Consider the following 27,153-nt stretch of genomic DNA (forward strand, 5'->3'; position numbering starts at 1 on the left):
CCTAGTCTACCTTCACAGGATTGTTGACAGTCAGTATGTGTAGATTCTGTAGCTAACTAAAATTATCTGTAAAATCTTGTTTTGCTTGTTTCTGTTGCTGATGGAATTAATAAATGGGACTTTTCACTTAGTAAATTACTTTAAAGGATGAGACCAATTAAAAGTAGGGAAAAAACTAGTCTTCTTTGGCTCATGGATGGGTATAGGGGGATGGAATTCTGATTAGATGTTACACATACCCGTAATTTCAAAAATCAGAATAATTGTGATGTGCTCTCTATTTTCACAGTCCAGTGCATAGCAAACTGTAGTTAGAGAGAAATGACTACAAAAATTTAGATCTTTGATTTATTTTTTTTTCATTGTTTGTATTTAGGCATCTTAGTGTTAGAAGGCAAAATGATAGATCCCTTGCCAGCAGTGAATGAAATCTAGTGTTCATCTACCGAGTAACCCTACAAGATACCAGTTTTTTAATTATATATATTTTTTTTCTGGATTTTTGGTAAAGATGGTCTAAATTTTTGTAGCTTTTCTTTTCAATGAGAGTACTGTGTGTTGAATGTGTGTTATAAATGTTGAGACTTTTTAAGACTTTTTATAGCACAAATTTTAAAGAAAATTTTTACTTTAAGCTAGTTAGTAAAAGAATATGGTAAGAATTAAAATCATACAAAAAAAGATATTCAGTGAAAAGTTAGTCTCCTTCCCTCCACTTGACTCAGTTCTTTACCAGAGGCTACCATTGGCTTCTAACAATCCTTCTAGAAGGTTATTGAATAGGAAGACAAAATTTTTTTTTTTAATTTTTTTATTAATCAAAAAAAAGAAAAGAAATTAACACAACATTTAGAAATCATTCCATTCTACACATGCACTCAGTAATTCTTAGTATCATCACATAGATGTATGATCATCATTTCTTAGTACATTTGCATCGATTTAGGAAAAGAACTAGCAAAACAGCAGAAAAAGATATAGAATGTTAATATAGAGAAGAGAATTAAAGTAATAATACTAATAAAATATATATATATATAAAAAGGAAAAAGAAAAAAACAAAAACAAAAGATACAAACACACAAACAAACAAACAAAAAACCATATTTCAGGTGCAGCTTCATTCAGTGTTCCAACCTAGTTACATTACACTTAGGTATTATTGTGCTGTCCATTTTTGAGTTTTTGTATCTAGTCCTGTTGCACAGTCTGTATCCCTTCAGCTCCAATTACCCATTATCTTACCCTGTTTCTAACTCCTGCTGGTCTCTGTTACCAATGATATATTCCAAGCTGATTCTCGAATGTCGGTTCACATCAGTGGGACCATACAGTATTTGTCCTTTAGTTTTGGGCTAGACTCACTCAGCATAATGTTCTCTAGGTCCATCCATGTTATTACATGCTTCATAAGTTTATTCTGTCTTAAAGCTGCATAATATTCCATCGTAGGTATAGGCCGCAGTTTGTTTAGCCACTCATCTGTTGATGGACATTTTGGCTGTTTCCATTTCTTTGCAATTGTAGATAATGCTGCTATAAACACTGGTGTGCAAATGTCCGTCTGTGTCTTTGCCCTTAAGTCCTTTGAGTAGAGACCTAGCAGTGGTATTGCTGGGTCGTAATCCATTCTGCCATTCTATGTCTTTTGATTGGGAAATTCAGTCCATTAACTTTTAGTGTTATTACTGTTTGGATAATATTTTCCTCTACCATTTTGCCTTTTGTATTATATATATCATATCTGATTTTCCTTCTTTCTACACTTTACTCCATACCTCTCTCTTCTGTCTTTTCGTATCTGACTCTAGTGCTCCCTTTAGTATTTCTTGCAGAGCTGGTCTCTTGGTCACAAATTCTCTCAGTGACTTTTTGTCTATCAATGTTTTAATTTCTCCTTCATTTTTGAAGGACAATTTAGCTGGATATAGAAGTCTTGGTTGGCAGTTTTTCTCTTTTAGTAATTTAACTATATCATCCCACTGTCTTCTAGCTTCCATGGTTTCTGCTGAGAAATCTACACATAGTCTTATTGGGTTTCCCTTGTATGTGATATATTGTTTTTCTCTTGCTGCTTTCAAGATCCTCTCTTTCTCTTTGACCTCTGACATTCTAACTAGTAAATGTCTTGGAGAACGCCTATTTGGGTCTATTCTCTTTGGGGTACGCTGCACTTCTTGGATCTGTAAATTTAGGTCTTTCATAAGAGTTGGGAAATTTTCAGTGATAATTTCTTCCATTAGTTTTTCTCCTCCTTTTCCCTTCTCTTCTCCTTCTGGGACACCCACAACACGTATATTTGTGCGCTTCATATTGTCATTAGTTCCCTGATCCCCTGCTCAAGTTTTTCCATTCTTTTCCCTATAGTTTCTGTTTCTTTTTGGAATTCAGATGTTCCATCCTCCACTTCACTAATTGTAGCTTCTGTCTCTTTAGATCTACCATTGTAGGTATCCATTGTTTTTTCCGTTTTTTCTTCTTTGTCCTTCACTCCCATAAGTTCTGTGATTTGTTTTTTCAGATTTTCTATTTCTTCTTTTTGTTCAGCCCATGTCTTCTTCATGTCCTCCCTCAATTTATTGATTTGGTTTTTGAAGAGTTTTTCCATTTCTGTTCGTATATTCGGCATTAGTTGTCTCAGCTCCTGTATCTCATTTGAACTATTGGTTTGTTCCTTTGACTGAGCCATATCTTCAATTTTCCGAGCGTCATCCATTATTTTCTGCTGGTGTCTGGGCATTTGATCAGATTTCCCTGGGTGTGGGACCCAGCTGGTTGAAAGGTTTTTCTGTGAAATCTCTGGGCTCTGTTTTTCTTTTCCTGCCCAGTAGGTGGTGCTCGTGGCACTTGTCTGTCTGCGGGGCCCACCAGTAAAAGATGCTGTGGTTCCTTTAACTCGCCAATCCGAATCTCGCAGTTGGCCCGGGAAACCGCGCGTGGAGGCGGGGGTCGCCGGCCGCCGGGGCTTGGGGGAGTGCCGGTCCAAATTGCCCAGCTGGCCCGAGACGCCAAGCGTGACGGGAGGGCCCCGCTATCCAACGTTCCCAGTCAGACCGGGGAGCCACGTGCGTGGAGGGGACCCCAGTCGCCAGCCGCCCCGGCCGGGAAAACGCGCGCCCCTCGGGTATCTCACCGCAGTGGATTCTCCCTGCCCGTTCAGCCGTTCCAGAATGGGGTACGCTGTCTTTTTGGTCTCTGTCGTGACTCCGGGAGCTGTTTCGTATTGTTTCTGTTTCTTTAGTTGCTTTTCTGGAGGAGGAACTAAGACCCGCGCGTCTTACTAAGCCACCATCTTCTCCGGAAGTTGAAAAACAAAATTTTAATAGGACTTTTTAAAACTTAGGGGAAAAGCCATGCCGGAGACCTGGGTTCGATTTCTGCCCATATCCCTTCCCCTCCGCACCCCCCCCCCAAAAATTAAAAATTAGAGAAAAATATCTTTTGGTCTGCATGTATAAATTTAGGTGTTAAATAGTGTATGCGAATCCAGTTAGAACCTGAAACGCCACCGTGAGCATCAGAAGGCAGTTGCTCAGCCTGGGGTGAGGGCATTTCCACACCTGCAGGCCAGGCACTCACATGGAACAAGAAAGGCAGCATTGTACAAAGAGTAAAGCACAGGGCTGGGCATCAGAAAACTTTGGTTCCAGTCCTAGCTCTGCCATTAATTAGTTGTGTGGGTCTAGTTAGGTCCTTAAGCTCTATGGGCCTCTTATTTCATCTGCAGTGTAGATGAGATTTTATCAGGTAGACCTGATAAAATCATAGAATGTTCCTGAAGGGATCTTAGGGTATCAGAGTTGTGGAGAGCTGAGTTGGAAATGTGCAGAGAAACTCTGGGCTGCTGCTCAATCTTGGCCTGATAGATTGGCAATATCTTGATAAGATCCCCACAGTCCAGTACTAGTTGACCTACCTGGGATACCATGCATTCCCATCTCTGGCGGGGACTTGTTCTGGAAGTGATCGTCAGTGGGGGCAGGATAGCCTGGGGAAACCTCCCTCTCCCCACCCCTAGGCCAGGTATACACAGTGGATTGAACTCAGGAATTCTGCTACAGGAATGTCCCCATGGCAACCAAACTTAATCAGTCTCACGAGGATTGCTTGACACTAAACAATCTCACAAGTGACTAGTGACTAATCCAAATCAGGGAATTCATTTCTACCAGAATCAGCTGGCAATCACTCTCTTTAAGGAAAGCCTGTGAGAAGTTTATAATCAGAAAGTGACCTGATAAGTTTGAAATAAGAGCAAACAGAGTTTGTAAACTGATCTTTATCATGAATATCATTAATGTGTGATGGTATAATTAATCCACCTCCACTAAAGGGATATATCTACCAAGGAACTAGATACATGAGAATCTGGCCAGGATACTCTCCCTGCCTTGGGCAGTACTAGAGACATAGGAAAATCTTGGTCTTAGGTTCTATCTTGCCTTATTTTTATGCAGACGTCCCCCTTCTTTTAACACACTCGGTCATCATCGTCGTCCAGGTAACAGTACTCTTGGTTAGATTACAGTTTCTTTCTCATCTATCATGTTTTCCTGTTATTATCTTGGAATTTAGATATTTTTGAATCCTAGATTTTCAGATAATTTGTACATGGCTACATTCTACCAATATGTATTTTAAAGTAGTTTTATTGAAATATAATTCACATACCATAAATATACTGAAAAGTGTGCAATTCAATGGTTTTTAGTATATCTTTTGTATTATATATTTATTTTGTATTTATATTGTGTAATATGCACTCAATTTTATTTATTATATATTTAGAATTTGTATTTATATTATGTATTTTGTTGTCCAACCATCACCACAATCCAACTTTAGAACATTTTCATTACCCCAAAAAGAAATCTTGTACCCATTAGCAGTAATGTCCATGTTCCTCCAAACCCTTAAGCAATCTACTTTTTATCTCAATGGATTTACTTATTCTGGAAATTTAATATAAATGGAATTATACAATATGTGAACTTTTGTGACTGGCTTCTTTCACTTAGTTTATTGTTTTCAAAGTTTATCCATGTTGCAGTACTTCATTTCTTTTTATGGCTGAATAATATTCCATTGTATAGATAATATACCATGTTTTGTTTGTTCCTTCTTCAGTTGCTGGATATCTAGGTTGTTTCCATTTTATGGCTATTATGAATAATGCTGTAAAAATGCGTGCTAGTTTATGTGTAGACGTACATTTTCATTTCTTGTAGGTATATACTTAGGAGTGGAATTGCTGTGTCATGTGGTAACTCTGTGTTTAACCATTTGAGGAACTGGGAGACTGTTTTCCGAAGTGACTGTATCATTTTACATTCCCACCAGCGGTGTATAAGGATTCATTTTCTCTATATCCTCACTGATGCTTGTTTTTATCTGAGTTTTTTATTCTTGCCATCCTAGTGGGTATAAAGTGGTGTGTCATTTGGGGTTTGATTGTGTTTCTCTTATGTCTGTTGATATTGAGCATCTTTTCATATGCTTATTTGCCGATGGTATATCTTCTTTGGAGAAATGTCTATTTAAATCCTTTGCTCATATTTAATTGAGTTATTTGTCTATTTTTTTTTTTTGGTGTGGGTTATCTTTCTATTGTTAAGTTTTAAGAGCTCTTTGTACATTCTTGCTGCAAGTCCCTTATCAGATATATGATTTGCAAATATTTTTTTCCAATTCTAGGGTTGCCTTTTAAAAAAATATTTTTATTGAGAAATCTTCACACACATTCCATCCATAGTATACAATAAATGGTTCACAATATCCTCACATAGTTGTGTGTTCATCACCATGATAATTTTTAAAGAACATTTGCATCATTCCAGAAAAAGAAATAAAAAGAAAAGAGAAAAAACTTGTGCATCCCATACCCCTTACCTGTCCCTCTCATTGACCACTAGTATACCCCCAACTATTTTTTTACCCCTTGTCCCCCCATCATTTATTTATTTTTCCTTATTATTATTATTTTTTTACTTATCTGTCCATACTCTGATAAAAAGACATAAGGTTTTCACAATCACACAGTCACACTGTAAAAGTATATCTTTATACAATCGTCTTCAAGAATCAGGGCTACTGAACACAGCTCAGCAGTTCCAGGTACATCCCTCCAGCCGCTCCAATACACCATAAACTAAAAAGAGATATCTATATAATACATAAGAATAACCTCCAGGATAACCTCTTCACTATTTGAAAGCTCTCAGTCACTGAAACTTTATTTTTTTCTCTTTTCTCCCTTTTGTCAAGAAGACTTTCTCAATCCCTTGATGCCGGGACCTGGCTCATCCCAGGATATCTATCCCACATTGCCAGGGAAATTTACACCCCTGGAAGTCATGTCCCACATAGCAGGGAGAGCAGTGAGTTCACCTGCCTAGTTAGCTTAGAGAGAGAGGCCACATCTGAGCCACAGAAGTTCTCTGGGGGTGACTTTTAGGCATAATTATAAGTGAGCTTAGTTTCTCCTTTGCAGGAATAAGTTTCATAGGGTCAAAACCTAAGAATGAGGGCTCGGCCTTTTGAATTGGTTGTCCCCGATGTTTGCAAGAATATTGGGAATTCCCCAGATGGGGAAGTTGAATATTTCTTCTTTTCTTCCCAGTCTCCCAAGGGATCTTTGCAAATACTTTCTTATACTCTGCCCATATTAATCTGGGATATATCAGGGCATCACACTAACCTGTACAAACCAACAAGATCTCACTCCCTATTCAAAATTCCATGTTATTATGGTGTTCAAATAAACTGACCATACAAGTTAAATTAGATAATGCACTACCCAAAATATAAATGTTGCAGCAAATAAACATCTCTCCCTTTAGTCTCACATAGAAGTTGAAGTTTTAAAATATAAACTGTATCATCCTTTACCCTGTATTCTGATTTACCTTAAGCCTATCCAGATCAGCTTCATTAATATCTCTAGTTGATGTCTGATCACATTTTCAACTTTTAAACAGTTGGTGTATGGGATAATGCTGATTTTCATAGCTTCAGTGCTCTAGCTCTGAGTCTCAGATGTCACATAAATATCTGAAGTTTCTGGGAATAACCAGGTTATATACAAGCAGCTTAGTATCTCAGAATTTAGAAATAACAGTTGCAACTCCTGAATATATGTGACTGCTGTAAGAGCTTACAAGCTAGGACCCTTTACAATATCCTCCAACCTGATAACCCATGCTATCAATCTCAATTCTCTGAGTTTGTATATTATAGTTAGTCCATATGAGTGAGGCATAATAATATTTGTCTTTTTGTTTCTGACATTTCCTTTAACATACTGTCTAGTGTTGAATTTTCCTTTCTTAAGGGTTCATTTGCAGCACAAAGATTTTAAATTTATCCATTTTTTTTTTCTTTTGTCACTTGTACTCTAAGAAACCATTACCTAATCTAAGGTTACAAAGACTTACTCTTGTTTTTTTTTTTAAGAGTTTTATAGTTTCAATGCTTATACTTCCTATGTTCCATTTTGAGTTAATTTTTGTGTATGGTGTCAGATGGGGAATTCAACTTAATTTTTTTGCATGTGTATATTCATTGTCCTAGCATCATTTGTTGATAAGAATATTTTTTCACATCCAATGTTATGCTTTTATTTTTACTAGTTTTACTAGGGTACTCTTATTTTCAAATTATGTGGGCCTCTTAGCTGGTTACAGAAAGATGTTCAGACTTTCTCAGTGATATTAATCAGACTTGGTATACATTAGGTAGAGAACATTTATGCCATCTGGTGAAAAATGGAATAAAATACAACATATCTTCTAAAAGAGGTGACCATCAGTGCACTGAATTGATGTTTCAAGAATTCTGATTTAACATTTTTCACTTACCTCTCTATGATCCCATCTGTGTGAGTGAGATTAGTTATTTTTAGCCAAACTGATAGACTCCAAGCAACTATTCTGATACTGCTGATTGAACCCTATGGTCAGTGTCGGCCAAGGTTGTCATAATGTGACTCCATCAGGGAGTCCTTGGAAACTTGGAATGAATAAAGCCAAGCTATCACTAATTTGAAGCTTTCCTGAGCTTTACTGTATTATTGGATAAAGTCCTTTGAAGCCCCAGTGATGGAAATTTTTTTCCCTTATTTAATCTGCTATATCTCTTCATTGTTTATTTTGGCATCACCATTAAATAGTTTGCCCCCAGGAAAAAATAGTAAAACATACCACCATATTATGGAGAAGATGGATTCTTTGAGTTGTTCAATTCCCAGGAAAATTGGGAAATTTAAAAGTGATTTAATTTTAGTTTATGTGACCCTTAAAATATTAAAAGAAACCTATTTGAGTTGCATTTAGTGAACTGAACAATCAATTTTGGCTTTCCAGACTCCCTTGATCTTCCCCTCCTTATGATAGGAGTCCTTTGTTTATCCAGTCTTATTTAAACCACTGTTAGCTTTTCAGAGAAGGGTAAGATGTAAATGAAATATGAGTTGACATGAATACATTCAAACTCAATTATGTGAGGGTGATTAGAATGCTAAATCAGGTGATGGTTTCCAAAGATGGCATTTTGCCAGTATGTAGATATTTTGTGTTTTTGTTGTTCTTACAAAACTGGACAATAGTAATATATATATTGAATGATGTAGTAGCTGTGGCCTTGAAGTTTACAGTTTAATCTACAGGGTTTTTCCCTGTAAAACTACTGCTATAAATGAGTTTGGTGTTGAAGCTGGAAGAAAATGGCTTCATTGGATACCTTGGTAGGATCGTCGTGGTCCAGTCTAGTCTTTGCTTTCCAGGTTTAAAACTTGGATTTGTCCAAGTGGAGCCAAATGCAATCATCTTCTTAAATACAAACTCACACTAGTCAAACTCCAAATGGTCAATTGTAAAACCAGAACACCAGTTTGTTAACTTACAGTGGGAACTGTGCCTTTGCAGTATATGTTCACAATATCCTCTTCCTTGAAAATTATAAGACTAATCGGTAAGCAGGGAATTAGTGAGTAGGATACTCTTGTCCACCAAATTCAGTATTTTTCTTTCTCAGAGGGTCTGGATAAACTCTGTCAAATTCTCGCTTTTTGGCTTCCCTTTTCTGGGCCACAAGCAGAGTATACCTTTTCTACAGAACAGTCTTTCTTTACTTATGTTAATGAAATAGAGGCTGGAACTTGTGTTTTTGTTTCATCAGTTACAGTTATGATACTATTTGAGGCTAAATAGCCAAGGCCATACAGATTAGATATGGCAGTTTATCATATTTTGTATATTTCATATACAATACAGAAAACCAGAGAAAATCATCCATATATTACCACCCAAAAAAAACACCATTGCTGTGTTCCTCCATCTTTTTTCCTACAATTATGTGTTTATGTATTCTAAACTTGGAATCATGCTTTGATAATGATATAATTACTATGTGTATTTTAAGTAGACTTGATTCATATCTCAGCTTGGCTAACAATCCATGTATGATTTTAAACAAATCTTTACAGGTGTTCATAAGTATTTTTTGAATGAATGAATGAATGAATTCTTCTCTCTGTGTCTCATTTTTCCCAATTCTTAAGTGGGAAACATTAATTTACAGGAGGTTTTGTGAGGATCAGTGAAAAGCAAACTGAAAATATTTGGAATGTCTACATCTTATCACTACTTTCTTGGCTATAATACCCATATTTTCCTAGAGAGCACTGCTGGAGAAGAAGCAGAGAAAAAAGCGCCTTGAGCCACTTATGGTTCAGCCAAACCCAGAAGCCAGGCTACGTCGGTCAAAGCCAAGAGGCAGTGAGGAGCACACTCCTTTGGTGGAACCTCATATCCCTCACAACGATGTCATCCTACATGGTGTGTATTTAGACAGCATCCCTTCCTGCCAGGATGCGGACTTCACACACCTGGAGAAGAGTGGAAAATTCTCAGATGGACCAAAGAGACAATATTAGCATTCTTACAAGGCACTTTCATACATCTTTATAACACATTCTGGCTCCTTGAGTAAGAATAAAAGCTCTGGTTTAATCAGTGAATGATACCTTAAAGTTCATGTCTATCTTAGAACAGTTGTTTTAGATGACATAGGAATTAGTCCAGAATGGCTTCTTTGAGGAGTTTACAGTATTGATTGTTTCATCATAGCAGATTTTAATGAAGAAGCCTGGAGTGGGTAGAGATTATTCATTCTTCCAGTAGATAGGTCTCAGAGCATCATTTGAGATGGTGGGGGTAGAAAAAGAAGAATAGGATCAAGACCCATTAAACAAAGCCCACTGAGCTATTAGCTTGGACAGAATATATAACTATGGAGACCTGCTTTGTTTTCTAGATCCCTTCTTAAGTTCCTAAAGCACAACATCAAAATGTTCATGTTACCATAACTACAGTCAAGCCATGTTAATAAAATGAACCAGTCCTGGACTGCTTCATCAATGAATGTCCTTGTGGGTGGTAAGGAAGGAGGAGAGGGAAAAATGGTTTGGGTGGTTCTTAATTCTGATCACCTGCATTAACTCCCACCCCACCCCACCCCCTGCTCAATAACGGATAATGTTTTCCTCTTTTTTCTTTTCTTTTGGCCTCTAGGCATTGATGGTCCAGCTGCCTTCCTGAAGCCAGATGCTCAAGATTTGGAGAACAAAGTTCACATTCTCTCAGTAGGCTCTTCTGCTACAGAAGAAGATACTGAAGAAAATGATGGGGAAAGCACTCTGGATGCTGCTTCCAAGCCCAATCTTCAGGAAATTCTCCAAAAACATGGTGGGGATTGGTAATGATTTTAAGGCAATTAGTCTTTTAAATCCATTTGTAATCTTTTTCTTTACTTTCACTGTTGATAAAACTGACTTAGATGACTCAAAATTGCTTGTAGTATGACTGAGGGCTTTTCAGAAGTGACAGCTTTGGTTTCTGAGTATTGGTCATTGTCCACTGTAGCAGTATTTATCCTGTTGCTTTGTTCAAGGTGGGGTGTGTGTGTGTGAAAGAGAATTAAATCAAATATGAAATGACAGTAGCATTAGCAGTTATATACAGCTATCTCTCTGTATTTGGCATTTTATTTTCAGTTCTCACTGAAAATTATTTTCAGTTCATTTATGTGTATGTTCAGTGTTCATAGAGGGCCAGTATTATAAATTATCGGTACAAATATCAGTTCCACTAGCAACTTTGCTCCTATTTTTACCAACACTAAAATGATAAAATGTGTTATAGTATTTCATTGTGGTTTTTATTTGTACTTTTCTGATTGGTAAAGAGGTTGAGCATCTCTATATTTTTACTGATCATTTTGGCTATCCTATGTGTAAGAAGACATAGAGATCCTGGGGTCAATATCACACTGTCGTAACTGCTGTCATTTAAAAACAAGTCTTGACATCTTGTAGAGTGAGTCCTTCCATTTGTTTTTCATTTCCTGGCATTCTTGTTCCTTTGCACATCCAATAACTTTTAGAATCAGCTCGTTAAATTAAAAACAAAACAAACTTGTTGCTATTTTGATGAGGGCAATATAGAATGTATACATTATACGGGAGACAGTGTTCTCTTTAGTATAATGAGTCTTCCAATCTATGAATGAAATACATCTCTCTATTTAGTTAGGTCCTCTTTAATTTGTTTCAACACTGTTTTTACTTTTCTATGAAGATACCTTTACTTCTTTTATGAGATTTATCCCTAGGCACTTGATGCCTTTCATGCTATTGTAAATAGTGTTATTTAAAAATACTTATTTTCTAAATTTTAATTGCTAGTATATAGAAAATCAGTTAACTTCCACGTCTTGATTTTGTATCCCACCATCTTGCTAAGTTCACTTAGTAATTTGTTAGTTAAATACGTTTTGCATTTATTTTTTCATGCTTTGCACCTTTCTATGTCTTGATAAACAGAAACTCTTAATTTGTCTACAGATTCCTTTGGAATCTCTACGTAGACAATTGTATTGTCTGTGAATAATGACAGTTTTATTTCTTCCTTTCTGATTCTTTTGCCTTTTATTTCTTTTACCTTGCCCTGTTACTGTCTACATCCTGTAGTCCAGTGTTAAATAAAAGTGGTCATGGTGCACATTCTTGTCTCTTTTTCCATTTCACAGGGAAGGATTTCAAACATTTCATCTTTAGGTATGACTTGCTTTTTGTTTTTAGATACCTTTATCAGATTGAGTTCTCTTTTATTCTTAGTTTGCTAAGAGGTTTTTCCTTTTTCCTCGATTTTATTGATGAACAATTGGTGTACAATAAACTGCACATATTTAAAGCGAAAGCTTTCGTTAATTTTGACTTATGGAGATATCTGTAAAAACATCATCAGTCAAGACAATGAACATTCCCATCACCCCAGAAGTTCCTGGTGCTCCTTTGTAATCCCTTCCTCTACCTCGACGCCAGGCACTCACTGATCTGCTTCCACTCACTATTAATGAGCACTTTTAATGTGCATTTTCTAGAATTTCATGAAAATGGATTCATGTACTATATACTCTTTCTCTTTTTCTTTTCTTTTTGGCTTGGTCTCTTTTACACAGTATAATGATTTTGAGATTCATCCATGTTGGAAGTATCAATAGTTTGTTCCTTTTTAATGTTGGTAGTAATCCATTGTATGGCTATAACACAGTTTGTTTATCCAAATGGTGGGCATTTAGGTTGTTCCAGTTTTTCATTATTAAAAAGAAAGCTGCTGTGAACGGTTGTATATAAACTTTGTATGGGCATACATTTTCTTTCTCTTGGATAAATACCTAGTAACAGTAAGTGTATGTCTACATTTTTTTGTTTACATTTTTAAGAAACTAAAAAACTGCTTTATAATTTTACATTCCTACCAGCAGTGTTATTGAGAGTACCAGTTGCTTCACCTCCTTACCAATGTGTGGTTAGTCTTTTTAATTTTAGGCAAACTAATGAACGTATAGTGATGTCTCTTTGAGAGCATTTGCATTTCCCTGATGACAAGTGATATTGAGCACCTTCTCATGTGTTTTTAGGTCATTTTAATATCTTTTTAAAATAAATATTTGTTCAAGTCATTTGCCCATTTAAAAAAATTGAGTTGCCTTCTTGTTGAGTTATAAGAGCTCTTTATATATTCTGGACGGAAGTCCTTTGTCTTATATACGTGTTGCAGATATTTCCTCTCAGTTGGTGGCTTGCCTTTCTATTTTCTTATGTTGTCTTCTAAACAGCAGAATTTTGAAAATGTCTAGTTTATCAGTGTTTCTCTTATGTCTTGTGCTTTTAATGTTTTTTGCCCACCCCAATGTTGTAAAATTTCTCTATGTTTTCTTCTAGATGTTTTATAATTTTGACATTTACATCTAGGACTGTGATCCATTTCAAGTTAAATTTTGTGTATGGTGTGAGGTAAAAATTGGCCTTCATTTATTTCCAAATGTACATCCAGTTGATCCAACAGTACTTGTAAAGATTGTCCTTTTCCCATTGAATTATCTTGGCACCTTTGTCAAAAACCCATTGAATATATATATCTGTGGACCTATTTCTAGACTCTATTCTGTTCCCTTAATCTGTCTTTTTACCAATACCAGTCTTCTTTACTAAATCTTCCAAAAAATTTTTGATTGCTTTGGTATTCTCAGTTTTTGCATTTCCATATCAATTTTAGAATCCACATGGCAATTAATACTAAAAATCCTGCTGGGATTTTAATTGGAATTGCCTTGATTCTATGAGTCAATTTGGGGAGAACTGACATCTTAACTATATTGTGTCTTCAATCTATGAGCATGGTTTAATTCTCTCCTATTTATGTAGGAGTTCTTTATTTCTCTCAGCTGTGTTTTAAAGTTTTCAGTGCAGTGGTCTTAGGAGCCTTTTAAATTTATTTCTAGGAAATGTTTTTTGGCATACTATAAATAGAATTGTTTATATTTTAAAATTCCATTTCCAATTATTTGCTGCTAGTATATAAGGATACAAATGAATTTATTTTTGTGCATTAACCTTGTATCCTGCAATCTTGCTAAATTCATTTATTAGTTCTAATAGTTATTTTGTGGATTCCCTGGAATTTTCTAGGTTAATAGTCATATTATCTGCAAATAAGAACAGCTTTTACTCCTTTCTGGTCTTTATGCCACTTATTTCTTTTTTTCTTGCCTTATTGCAATGACTAGGACTTCTAGCAGAAAGTTGAATAGCAATGGTAAAAGTGGGGATCATTGTCTTTACCTTTAAGCATGATGTTGGCTGAAAGTTTTAATAGGTACTCTCTAACCTTCTTATTCTTTCTGTTTGCATGGTATATATTTTTCCACCCATTTACTTTCAATTTATATTTGTCTTTAGATTTAAAGTGTCTCCCATAGGCAGACATAATGTTTGTTTTACATTTAACTTTTTTATTGTATAATATAACATACATACAAAGCAAAGAAAGAAAAAAAGCAATAATTTTCAAAGCATTCTTCAACAAGTAGTTACAGGACAGATCCCAGAGTTTACTATGGGCTACCATTCCATCATCTCAGATTTTTCCTTCTAGCTGCTCCAGAACATTGGAGGTTAGAAGGAATATATGTTTTTTTTTTTATCATCACAATCGACTTTTTTCTTTCTTTTTGGTGAAAAATAACATACATACAAAAAAGCAATAAATTTCAAAGCAGGGCTCAAGAATTAGTTGTATGACAGATTTCAGAGTTTAGTATGGGTTACAATTAACATAGTGTTTAAAGAGCTAAATTAAGTTGGTAACAGTGGGAAGGGAAAACAAGAGATGGATATGAGTGACAATATAAAGAAAGAATTGTCAAAATTTGGATAAAATAGCTTTTTATGAGTCAGAGTAGCTAGGAAAGTTTTGAGGAAGAAGATTGAGATGATCTTTGGATTAAAATATTTGCTTTTCTTTTTTAAACCAGTGTTGACCATTGTTGACAGTTCTTTCTCCTTTTCTGCCAGGCATCTCAGGTAGTTTGAACTTTGATGAGGAGGAGAGTGATGGGGAGGAAGAAGAAGGAAAGAAAAGATCCCATTCACCAACTTCAGAACCAGAGAGACCCAATTCCGCGACCAGCCAGAAATCAGCCTCAGTATGTACCTCCGAAACCTCTGAAACCTTTGGAGCTGATCTGACTGTTTCCCAAACATATCGTCAATATTTAGATACCAGTACTGAATGAGGGTCCCTTTAAAAGATTTAATCTCAAATTTAGGCTTAAAGTTTATGACCTCTAATTTCTTCAGCCTCAATTCAGCCATTGTGAGGATATGTCCTTTTATCATACCTGGCTTCTTCACTTACTCCCAATATTTATATCCTTATTTAACTTTTCAGAATTTAACCTCATGTTATCAGTAAGTGTTTTCTTCAGAGAATATGAGGCTTCTGACCTGGTCTCTATTGCTCATTTATGTTCTTTCAGGATACAGGAGCTTCTGGTACTGCAGCCCAGCAGGCTGATAACCAGCTGGGAGAAGTGGAGAATTTAGAGGACTTTGCATATAGTCCTGCCCCTCGAGGTATCACAGTAAAGTGTCGCATAACCAGGGATAAAAAGGGAATGGATCGTGGTCTCTTCCCTACATACTATATGCACCTGGAAAAGGATGAAAATCGGAAGGTATGAGAAAATTGATTCCTAGGACAAACAATAAGGTAGAGGGGAAGAATGTTGGGATAAGGAAATAGCAGTGATGTTAGGTCAAGTCAGCTAGAGGTAGACTGCATTCTTGGACTGATCATGGCTTATTCTTTTAGTCATTAATTCTTATTAATTCTCAGATGCTGTGTTCTCATTATCTTCAAAGAACCCACAGCTTGAGTCAAAAGCCCCCGACCCCAACCTCCCTCCCAAAAGTTTTATCCAGAATCTATGAAAATTGAAGAGAATGTTTGAATGTAATCATCTTTGGGGTGTTACTGTGTGCTTTTTGAGTTTTATTTTTATTATGCTAGAATATGACATTTTGGAAGAAGGAGAGCAAATTTTAAGGAATAGGAAGAATTGGAAATACAGAAAAACATGCAAATTAAATGTCATGTTTCTCTTTCTAGAGATTGAATTTATTTTATACTCAAGTTTGAGGGAGTTTAATACTTGATGATGAATAATTTACTTTGTTTTAATACCAGGTCTAAGTAGATGATTTTAAGAGCCTAGAAATGAGATAATGGTAGTAGGTATCATTGTTGTTGTAACCATTGTGTACTGAGTGTTTACCGTGTACCGGCAAGCATATTGCCACCTATTATCCTTATAGCAACCTTGCAAAGTAGGATTTCCTACTTGCTTTATGGGTAAGGTAACTGGGATAATTTCCTTCCCAAATCACACTAAGTAGAAGCGGCAAGATTCAAGCCCATTCTGTTTGATTCTGAAGTCCCTCTCTTAGCCACTGCCACTATTCTACTTCCCTTATATTGTCCAAGTCTAGTGGAGTTTAGGAACATGTATGAATATGACAGTATTCATATCACTGAAGTCACAGGGAGTTAAAACAACAGCAAAAAAATATGAAAAGGAATATAGGGAAAGCAGTCACAGTAAAGTAGGAGCAGGTATCCAGAATCCTGTCTAAATCCTAAAGTTGGACAGATTTTTATTCATGGCATTGGATGAAGCTTTTAAAATGTCACTGGAAGTTTTAGGGATAAAGCTGTAAGTAGTTGCATGCAGATTAGTGAATTTAGAAAAGTTGTATAGAAAGGAAACCCTGGTAGTGAACTCTGAGAAGCAAAATGATGATTAGAAAAAGAGATAAAGACCCAAAGATTGAGTGCCTCCATGATGGGCACTCATTAAACATTTGTTGAATGAATGGGCAGAACAAATTTTCTCCTGACTTCATTTTTAACTGGCATGTTTTCTTTTTCCAGATATTTCTTCTTGCAGGTAGAAAGCGGAAAAAGAGCAAAACATCCAACTACCTTATCTCCATTGATCCAACAGATTTATCTCGTGAAGGGGAAAGTTATATTGGCAAACTCAGGTAAGAGTGGCCGTCTTACTGTCTTACTCTTCCTGACTCTTCTATTCCTTTAGTCAGAGTGGATCTGACTTCAGAGGCACAGGACAGATGGAAGCTAGTTTTACGAGTCAACTAACTCAGACCCATGGGGACTGCATAGCCCTGATAACAAAACCTGTTAAAGAAAGTGAAAAACAAAAGATGCATGCTGAATGTATGCAGAGATCCTAAATATAATCTAAGCAAATCAAATCTAGTGTGTATTAAAAGAATAAGTCATGATCAGTCCAAGAATGTAAAAAGTATTAAATATTAGGAAAACTATTGATGTGTGTTTTAACACTTTAACAGATTAAAGGAGAAAAAACTATATAGTCATATCAGTAGATGTGAATAAAGCATTTGATAAAAGTAAATAGGCATTTCCAAGAAACATACATTGGAAAAAAGTAATAGAAGAAAGTTCCTTAACTTGATAAAGAATATTTATCACTAGAAAGGCATTAGGTTTAATGGTGAAACACAAAAGGCTTTTTCACATTATAGTCAGGACAAGAGAAGTAGATGCCTGAAATATTCCAAACTTCCAAATATATATATATATATATGCTTTGCCTTCTCTACTTTTAAAATTATAAAATATTCCTGATACTCTTATATTAGGTTAAACTCTTAACTTATGCAGTGGATTCCATCTATTCAAGAAGTTTACTCCTATAATTTCCTTCTTTCTCTCCAGCATATCACCTTTTCCTTTTAGTGGGAAATTATTCCCACTGGTATGCAAACATGCCATAATATATGTATTATATATATATTTTCCATCTGTCATTTATCTGGTCCCCTTTTTTGTAAATCTTGAGTTATTTTTATTGTCTGTCTCCTCTTTCCTCATCCTTTTTTTTTTTTTTAATTTTCATTTGAAATAATTTCAAACTTAAAGTTACCAAAATAGTTCAGAGTTCCTATGTATCCTTCAGTCAGTTTCCCCAAATGTTAAGATTTTATCTAATAGTAGTGCAGTTATCATGACCAGAAAACTAACATGATGCAATGCTGTTAATCTACAGATCTTAAATTTTACCACTGGCCTCACTGATGTCTTATTTCTGGTCTGAGGTACAGTCCAGGTTCCCATATGTGTTTAGTTATGGTCTTAGTCTCCTTCAGTTTGGGATAGTTCCTCAATCTTTTTTTTTTCTTTCATGACCTTAACATGTTAGAAGCCTAACAGCCAGTTATTTACTAGAATGTCCCTCAGTTTGAATTTATCTATGTTCCTTCATGATTAAATTCAGATTATGCATTTTTGGCAAGAACCCCACAGAAGTGATACCTTTCAGTGCATCCCATCAGGAGGCACACGGTATTGATGTGTACTGTTGGTCACTTGGTTAGGTGGAGTCCCTTTTTTTTTCTTAAACCACTTTATTCAGGATTTCTCTCTAGTACTCCACTAAAATCTCTTGTCAAGGTCACTAGTGACCTTTATATTGCCAAATCCAGTTGTCCATTCTCAATCCTCATCTGACTTGATATCTGGAAGATTTATTTCACTTCTGGAGTAACATTTGCTCTTTATTTTCTTTCTGACAGGCTGTACTTTTTCATTTTTCTGTTGGAGCCTCTTCCTTCACCTTTAAATATTGGAATGTTCTAGGAACCTTCCTCAGACCCCTTTCTCCTCCCTTTTCCCTTTTCCCTTTCTCCTTCCTTTTCCTTTTCTCCTCTAAGCGTTCTCATCCCATCATCTATTTATTAATGATCTCCGAATTTATATATTCAACCTTGAACTCTCCCTGAACTCAAAATTTCATTTATCCAACTCCTCTTTGGTATCTCCACTTATATGTCTAAGAGACATTTTGAATGTCTAGAGCATAACTCTTTTCTTTTTTTAAGAACATAACTCTCTTTTTGATTTCTACCCCCATCCTTTTCTCTCCCCTCTTCCTCATTTTAGTAAATGATACCAACATTCCGCAGTTAAAACCAAAAACCTTCAAGCCATCCTCAGTTCCTCTTTTTCTCTCACTCCTACATGCCATCCGTCAGCAGGTATCATCCAGTCTACTTTTTTTTTTAATGCAATTTTATTGAGATATATTCACACCATACAAACCATCTGAAGTATACAATCACTGGCTCACAGTATCATCACATAGTTATACATATATTCCCATGATCAATTTTAGAACATTTTCATTACTCCAGAAAAGAAAAAAATAAAGAAAGAAAACCCAAATCCTCTCATACTCCTTATCCCACCCTACCCCCAATTATTGATCCATAGTATTAGTGTGGTACGTCCAATCTACTTTTAAAATCCTTCATAAATCTGACCTCTTCTCACCACCTCCACTGTCCACTTTAGTAGAAGCCAGCCACATTATCGATTTTTGACTCTTTTCTTCAATCCTATCTTACCTTTCTGTGTATTCTCCACAGACCAATCTTTTTAAAACATAGATAAAAATCGCTTCTCGGCCATTTGGCTAAGATCAAGTGTAGTATCTGTTCTTATCAGTTTAATATCTGATACGTCCTCTACCGAGGGCAATATATTAAATGGATTTTTGGAGCTGGGAGATGGAATAGGAGCTTGCTCCGTCCACTCCACTTATCGACCTGGTATTGCAGTTCTTCCTGGAACGGTGCACCCCCTTGGGGGAATAATAAATGTATAAAAAAATAGAAAAAAAAAAACAAACATAGATAATGTCATCCTCTTGCTTAAAACCTTCTAATGCCTCCCCATTGCTCTTTTAATAAAATCCACAGTCCTTACCATGGTTTACAGTGCCCTGAGAGCCCCTGTGTGCTGGTGATCCACTATCATTTCTCCTCCCTCCCAGTGCCTCAGTGGCTCAGTCTTTCTGACAACCTCTTGAATATGCTAAGCTACTTCTTGACTCAGGGACTTTTATTTACTATTTCCTCTGCCTGGGACGCTTTCTGCTTACCACTTAGCTAACTCTCATCTCACTGAGATCTCTGCTTAGCGAGGTCTTCCCAACCACCCTATCCAAAACAGGATAGTACATCATTGTCTAGTTCTTTACCCTACTTAATTTTCACAATTCCTCAGGCTACCTGCCACTGTATTATTTGTGTGTGTGCATGGTTTGTCTTTCCTCATTAGAATATAAGCTCCAAGCAGAGAGAGACGTAGTCAGTCTTGTTCACTAGTCTCCTCAGTGCCTAGAACAATAAATGACCCATTGTAGGTACTCAGTTAATATTTGTGGAACGATTGAAGAAATGAATGACTAAATAAATTATTGGCCTTCTACCCTGTGGAAGTTATGCAACAGGCAAAAAAAAAAAAAAAAAAAAAAAGGAGGTATATCTTGACATGAAAATATCTCCAGGTTATTTAAAATGATAAAAAAAAAATTAAGTTTTGAAACAATCCAGATCCTTTTTTTTACAATAAGCATATATTGATATTGTAATCTAAAAAAAAAAAAGGTTTAAAAAATTTCCTTTTTTGTTTTAATGAGAGATTTTTGAAGAAGTGGTTACGAACATTTAGACATTTGGACAGTAAGCAAATAGGCCTCCATTCTATTACTTTGCTCTCCTAGATTATGTTTTGGTAAGAGAAGAAAATATAGATCATCATGGTGACTTTTTCTCCTGATTCTAGGTCCAACCTCATGGGGACCAAGTTTACAGTTTATGACCATGGAGTCAGCCCAACCAAAGCCCAGGGTCTGGTGGAAAAGGCCCATACCCGACAGGAGCTGGCAGCTGTCTGTTATGTAAGTGCCCATCTTGTAACATACTGTTTTCCATAATCTCTGGATGTCCTGCTGGCACTTCAAACTTAACATAACGAAAGCTGAACTCATGATCTTCCCTCCCAAGTCTGTTTCTATTTCTGTCATCCTTCTTTTCTGTTACTGGTATCATTTTTTTCCATATATTTAGTTTTTAATTATTTATAGCTGATGAATTGCCAAGTTCAATTATTTTTTAACTTTTGTAATATTTCTTGCTTTATCCCCTCTTCTCTTTTCTTAATGCCACTGTATTAATTTGTGGCTTCATTACCTGTTAACCATTGGGCAGAGGTTACAGTTCATTAGAAACTGTTCTGTTTGTGTTTAGTCTTTGCCTATCTAGACCTTCTATACAGGTACTCATAAATCTTCCTAAAACACAGGAAGTTCTGGTTGATCCTGTTGCTATTCTACTTCAAATCTTACAATGGCTAACCATTGCCTATAGAATGAAGTCCTGACACTAGGGTTTCCTTTTGGAACTCTCCCCTAATGGAATTCTCCATCCCATTCCTTTTATTCTAGCACAGTAGCCCTCTTGTAGTTCCTTTGTTCCAACCACACTAAGCTTTCCTCACCTAACAGCCTTCTTTCTCCCTCTCCCTGTTCTTTGCTTAATCAACTCCTACTGACTTCATCAGAGAAGTCTTTCCTGAACACTAGATGTGGTTGGCATACCATTGCATATACATCCATGGCACCTGTGCTTCCTCTTGTAACCCATATATTATTCTTTCTTTTTGCCCCCACTATTGTCTCCTCCCCCAGTTTTAATTAAAGAAGTTGGAGGTTTACAGAATGATCATATGCAAAATACAGAGTTCCTATATATCCAATCCTATTTTTAACATTTTGCATTGGTATGGTACCTTTGTTACAACTAACAAGAGAATATTATTATAATGCATTATTAGCTATAGTCCATAGTTTGCATAAGGGTTCACTATTTGTGTTGTATAGTGCTAAGGCCGAATATTAGATATATTAGTTGTTTACCATGAACCTTCTCTACCAATTTGCAAGCTCTTATGCCTTGCTGTATATTTACATACTAGCACAGGGTCTGGCACATAGTAGGCATTCAAATAATTGTTGAGTAAAAGAAGGCAAGGGGGAATTAACCTAACCCAGGTGTTGCTTTGATCCCAAAGTCTCAACTTTTCTAAAGTTGACATTAATCTCATCATTTTGAGTCTCATGCAATTTTATTTAAGTATCTGAGAACAGTCTGAACACCTTATAATGTGTAATATTTTTCCTTTGTAGCTTTACAATCTAACTATTCATGGATTATATATATATATTTCCACCTGCTTATTGTGCTTATTTATATTTACCTAATCTGCCTGGCTTGATAGATATTTGAGTTTTGGACCTGTTGATACAGGCCCTGTTTAATTTAAATCTAATTCTTACTGTTTATCATATAGGGCCATGCGTGACCTCATGGGAAATAAATATTTGTTGGTGATGACAAAGTTGGACAGTTGATCCACAGATGTCTCAAATTTCACTTAAGACTGAAGAATCTGTTTTAAATTCAAGTGTTGAAATTAGTTTAAAAAGCAGAACAATACTACTTTCCTGTTTTTGATTCTCTCTCTCCCTATTCAACTACAGTAATATTATACAAGAGCATAACTTTTGGTGATTTTGCATTGTCAACATTTTACATGCCCAAGAAAGTCTCCTGTTGAGAGTATGGTCTCTTTTTACTGTCAGTTTCCAAGTTTTGCCACATTTTCCTATCTTCCAGGAAACAAATGTGCTTGGGTTTAAAGGACCTAGGAAAATGTCTGTGATTATTCCAGGGATGAATATGAATCATGAGCGGATCCCATTTCGGCCACGAAATGTAAGTAAAGACATATTTGATCAGCACAGGACTCTATAAGACAAGCATTCGAAGCAGAAAAGATAAGTTAAAAAAAAAAGTATTGATTCTTCCAGAATCCCAAACTCAAGTATGGCTCATAATCTTCTTTAAGACAGGCCTTACTTTAGAACCTGGGGATAAGTGCAGTTTTTGGGTAGTTACAAAAGTTGCTGATTTGAAACCACTTAGTCTACAAAGAGAAATGTTGAATATTAGATTAGGAAAACCTGGTTTAATTTCTGGCTTTCCTTGTTTCTGCTTTACCTTTTCTGAAATGGAGAAAATGTCCCCCTGCTCCACCTTCCACTTCACAGAGTTGTGAATGAGTGTGTCCCCTGGTTCACAGCAGAGTAATGATTTTCCCTTCACACAGGACCATGAGAGCTTAATTTCAAAATGGCAGAACAAAATCATGGAGAACTTGATTGAACTGCACAACAAGGCCCCCGTTTGGAATGATGACACTCAGTCCTATGTCCTGAACTTCCATGGCCGCGTCACACAGGCATCTGTAAAGAACTTTCAGATAGTCCACGAAAATGACCGTAAGCCAAGGGAAGGGTGGGACCGGAACAGGAGGGCAGAAGATGTTCATGCAGGGTGGGGAAGTGAGCATTGCCTGCAATCGAGACAGGAAATTGTACTGAGGAGAGAATTACTTAAGAGAGATGATTTCTTTAGAAAGACAAAACTTCAGTTTTAGAGGAAAACCTCTAACTCACTCTATTAAGAGGGAGATAGGAGTGTGAGATTTACTATGGCAAGTCAGAGAAGTCTTAGGTAAGGCTGTTCAAGGAGGCAGATGCCACTGACATTCAATGAAGGTTCCTTGGTAACTTGAGCCCTTGGAGCCACTGCTCCCATAAGCTATTCGTGACTTTTCTCTCCTCTTGCCCTTTCATGTTAGTCAGGGATAATCTCCCATTCTCTGTAATTGAGAGGAATAGTAATAGAACCCTTGCTTGTGATTAGCAGACACTCTTGATAATACCTTTTTCCATCCTTCTGAAAGTTTCCTATTTTAACTTCAAAAACATAAGCAGACCTATTTGGAGAATTGTTGTGTATCTTAAATAGACTTTTCCCCAGTACAACCACATTATCTTCTAACCTCCCAATTTCTTTCTGTTTCTAGCTGACTATATAGTCATGCAGTTTGGACGTGTAGCAGATGACGTGTTCACACTGGACTACAACTACCCACTGTGTGCCTTACAGGCCTTTGCCATCGGGCTTTCTAGCTTTGACAGCAAGCTGGCATGTGAATGAGGGAAAAGCAAGCAGAGCTGGGCTTTCTCACTACAGAGCTTTGAAGAACAGATAGTTACCATCCCTGCCCCAGAACACAAAGAGCAGTAATAGTCTGCCCCTTTCTGGGATGATCCCTGAATGTGTCTCTGGGTGTGTATGCATTCATGTATCTATCTACATACTCACCCAGAGTGTACACAGAAATATATACACATACATACATAATATATACACACTTCTTGGGTTTTATAGACTTGAGCAGGGGTCACAGTCCAGCATGGGTAAGAGCTCGTAGAAAGCACAGTGAAGGTTCTCGTCCACAGCACATTGTTGGCTCCTGAAGTTACTGTCTGCAGATCCTGTGCCTCAAAGTCAGATTTCCCTATGTTTGGAAACTTGCAGCTAGAATCAGGTTCTAATGATTAAATAGTTGGGTCTCTTTTTTTAAAAAGACCTTTTCAGAGAGGGACGACTCCCTAAATTGCCTTTATTTTCCAGGGCAGAGGTTGTCAGACTTTTTCTGAAAACTGCTGGTAGTAATTATTTCGGGCTTTACATGCCATATGGTCTCACTCACAACTACTCAACTCTGCTGTCAAAGTACAAAAGCAGCCATAGGCGGTTTGTAAACGAATGAGTGAGACTGTACTCCAATAAACTTTATTTACAAAAATGGCCAGCAGGCCAGATTTGACCCGCAGGCCAAAGTGTGTTGGCTCCTGCTTCAGGTGAGTCCACACATGTATGGGCTTGAGCATCTTCCAAAATGGGCCTGTGGTTGTGAGATCCCACTAGTGACAAATGGAGATATCTAGGAGGCATCGATCCTACAGATTGGAACTAAAGAGGTATTCTGACTGCATCCTCTGTGTTGTAGATTTTACCTTGTTTTGATGAGGATGGATTTTCGATTATCATTTACTATTAGGACTGGGAAAGTCCAAGGTGATCATTTTAAGTTCACACAGGTGATCTGACTCTGCTGTACCAGCCAGCTTACCCAGAAGAGCAGGCAATGCCAGCCACTTTACCCACTCTAACAGAAGAACTTATGCTCATAAATTCTAGGATCTAGAACCATGCTTGCCTTATCAAGAGACATGTGGTATTTGTTCTCAGATCCAGCTTGTTTTCCTCTTGGGGCTGGGAAGCTACCAATGTCACTGTCCTTCCCTTTTCTGTCTTCCCTCAGAACAGACTGGTTGGCACCAATCTCAGTCAAAATGGCCATGGCCAAATTGGTGATCACTTATGTGAGAATTTGGTATAATTGTCATAATTTCTGTTTAAGCCTTAAGGTATAAGCTGTAGAGATGTCTTAGTCTCGTTAAGACTGAGAGTGATTTTCAACCCAGGAGTGCCTCCCACAATTATATTCACCCAGAGCTTTTTGGAGAGTGGGACCCAGACACCTGTAGACAGTATAGGAGGTAAGAAGAGAACATCTTCTGTAGAAGCCTGTCACTGGGGACAGAAGAAGCTCTGGTGGGGACCGATAGCTAGCTCTTGAGCTCTACTGCTTGAATGGAACTCTGGCCTTTCTCCTTGATATGAATAAGACTGGCTCCTTATAGCCTGGCTCATTGGTCCAGATTGTGCTCCTGTCACTTTTCCTCACAGATGATAAGATTTTTGCTAGTCTTTCAGGTTATTAGCACCATCCAACAAATCATATGACCTTTATACCAGGTCACCAGCCCTAGAGTATATCTGAATCTTGAGAACCCAAGAATTTCTGAGCTCTATATTCAGAATTGTTCAACTCCCAAGCCTTTGTGCACTGAGCTGTGGGCCAGTATGGGGCAAGGTATTGGTGGCTCCTGCTCTGGTCTGTTCCCCTTCTGTGGACTTGCTTTTATCCCTGCTCCTATAGCGCCTTTCTTCATGTCAACTGGCCCTGTAAAGGAGAGGGGCCAGGGAGATGAACCTGTGCTCAGGCCCCCCTGACAAGTCCTACCTGCTTTGTTTCGACATGATTGGTGTCTATCTCAGGCATGCTTCCCATCAAGTGCCTCATTTCTGGAAATGTCCCAAGGCCCTTCATACCCCTGCCACCCATGGTCCTGATGTACAACCCACCAGCCACCCGTGTTGAAGACAGAAACCTCTTTGCTCAATTATGTCCAAATGTAGCCCATGACAGTGTCTGGGGAAGGGGAACTTATAACCTATAATGGGGCGACTGGACCTAATCCTGCTTCCTCCTTCCCCCTCGGGCTAGGAGAGATTTATAACCCAAGTTCATGTGCTTTCTGCCTGAGTGTGCAGGTGATTGGTTTTACATAAATCATATTTATACTTTTTGTATTCTACCAAAATAAAAGATAATTTATATAAAAATGTGTCACATTCTTTACAAAGTCTCATCTCTCAGAGTTCCTACCATCATGTTCTGTAAATTATTTTCATCACTTGGCAACAGTGAACTTTGAAGCATACCTGTTCTTTCAGGCATAAGTGTAATTTTCAGCATATACTTCACCTGGGGAAAAGCAGGAGCCACAGACTGAAAACTCTATTCCAGAGACTATCTCAGCCCATCATATACATGATACCAAAAAAAAAAAAAAAAAGTATTTTCTGGACAGGTGACAGAACTGAGAGCTGAGCCTAGAGTGTGTGCCAAAATGGTAGTTATTATATTGTTCTGGATGCCTGCCTTCTGGATTTTCTTTGTTGGCACAGCTTACTGTGATTCAGCAGCAAAACAAATATTTAAATGTGAAATGTATCCCATCTTTTGCTTCCAAGAGTTCATATTTTTAAAGTTACTTTATGTAGACAATTTGAGAAGCATTGTTCACAATTTTTTTACTAGTCTTTCTTGCCATTGCCAGTGTCATGATGATAACAAAACATGGGAGGAAGCAAAAAGAGCTCAGAAGTCACCAAGACCAGAATGGAAGTGAGAGTTTAATTCTAAGACTTATAGCTTGATTTTTCTTTCACTTAATTTATTTTGCCTAAGGGGCATGTCTGGCCAAATGTATTCTTTATAAAAAATCAAAAGTTAGAGAGAGGCAGAATACCTGGATCCTGGCCCCCTTTCTGCCAGTCATTTGCCTAGTGCCTCTTCTCCTCATCTGTAGATTGAGAAATTTTGAACTGCAGGATGTTTTTCAATTCTTGAATTTTACGATTCTCCCTATTCATGTTGGCAATGGTCTGGATCTGAATTCTAAATGTGTTTTGAACTGGAGCTCTCCGGGTACCTCCTGGACGACAGCTTCGTGCTGTTCAGAGCTGTAAGGAGGAAGAACAGACCTCTGGAAAAGCCCATAGAGGCCTTAAGCTAAGGGACACTTTTCCTCAGCTCT

The 27,153-nt window shown here is 37.1% G+C and overlaps 1 protein-coding gene and 1 non-coding gene across 3 annotated transcripts in view; both read left to right on the top strand.

The window, feature by feature from the left end:
- TULP3 (TUB like protein 3) overlaps positions 1 to 26,191 on the top strand; it is a 135,812-nt gene extending 109,621 nt beyond the window's left edge. For both annotated transcript variants that reach the window (XM_077169694.1, XM_077169695.1), the window contains exons 3-11: positions 9,674 to 9,833; positions 10,569 to 10,742; positions 14,915 to 15,045; positions 15,379 to 15,576; positions 16,833 to 16,945; positions 20,574 to 20,688; positions 22,466 to 22,564; positions 22,959 to 23,130; positions 23,721 to 26,191. In XM_077169694.1, coding sequence (XP_077025809.1) covers positions 9,674 to 9,833; positions 10,569 to 10,742; positions 14,915 to 15,045; positions 15,379 to 15,576; positions 16,833 to 16,945; positions 20,574 to 20,688; positions 22,466 to 22,564; positions 22,959 to 23,130; positions 23,721 to 23,854 — 1,296 coding nt within the window. In that variant the 3' untranslated portion in view covers positions 23,855 to 26,191. The remainder of the gene's footprint in view (positions 1 to 9,673; positions 9,834 to 10,568; positions 10,743 to 14,914; positions 15,046 to 15,378; positions 15,577 to 16,832; positions 16,946 to 20,573; positions 20,689 to 22,465; positions 22,565 to 22,958; positions 23,131 to 23,720) is intronic.
- LOC143643070 (U2 spliceosomal RNA) lies at positions 19,400 to 19,589 on the top strand. The gene has a single exon (XR_013156111.1). It is a non-coding gene; the product is annotated as a U2 spliceosomal RNA (small nuclear RNA).
- Positions 26,192 to 27,153: the final 962 nt, after the last annotated feature.

This window comes from Tamandua tetradactyla, chromosome 7 (assembly GCF_023851605.1).
Source record: "Tamandua tetradactyla isolate mTamTet1 chromosome 7, mTamTet1.pri, whole genome shotgun sequence".
NCBI lineage: Eukaryota > Metazoa > Chordata > Mammalia > Pilosa > Myrmecophagidae > Tamandua > Tamandua tetradactyla.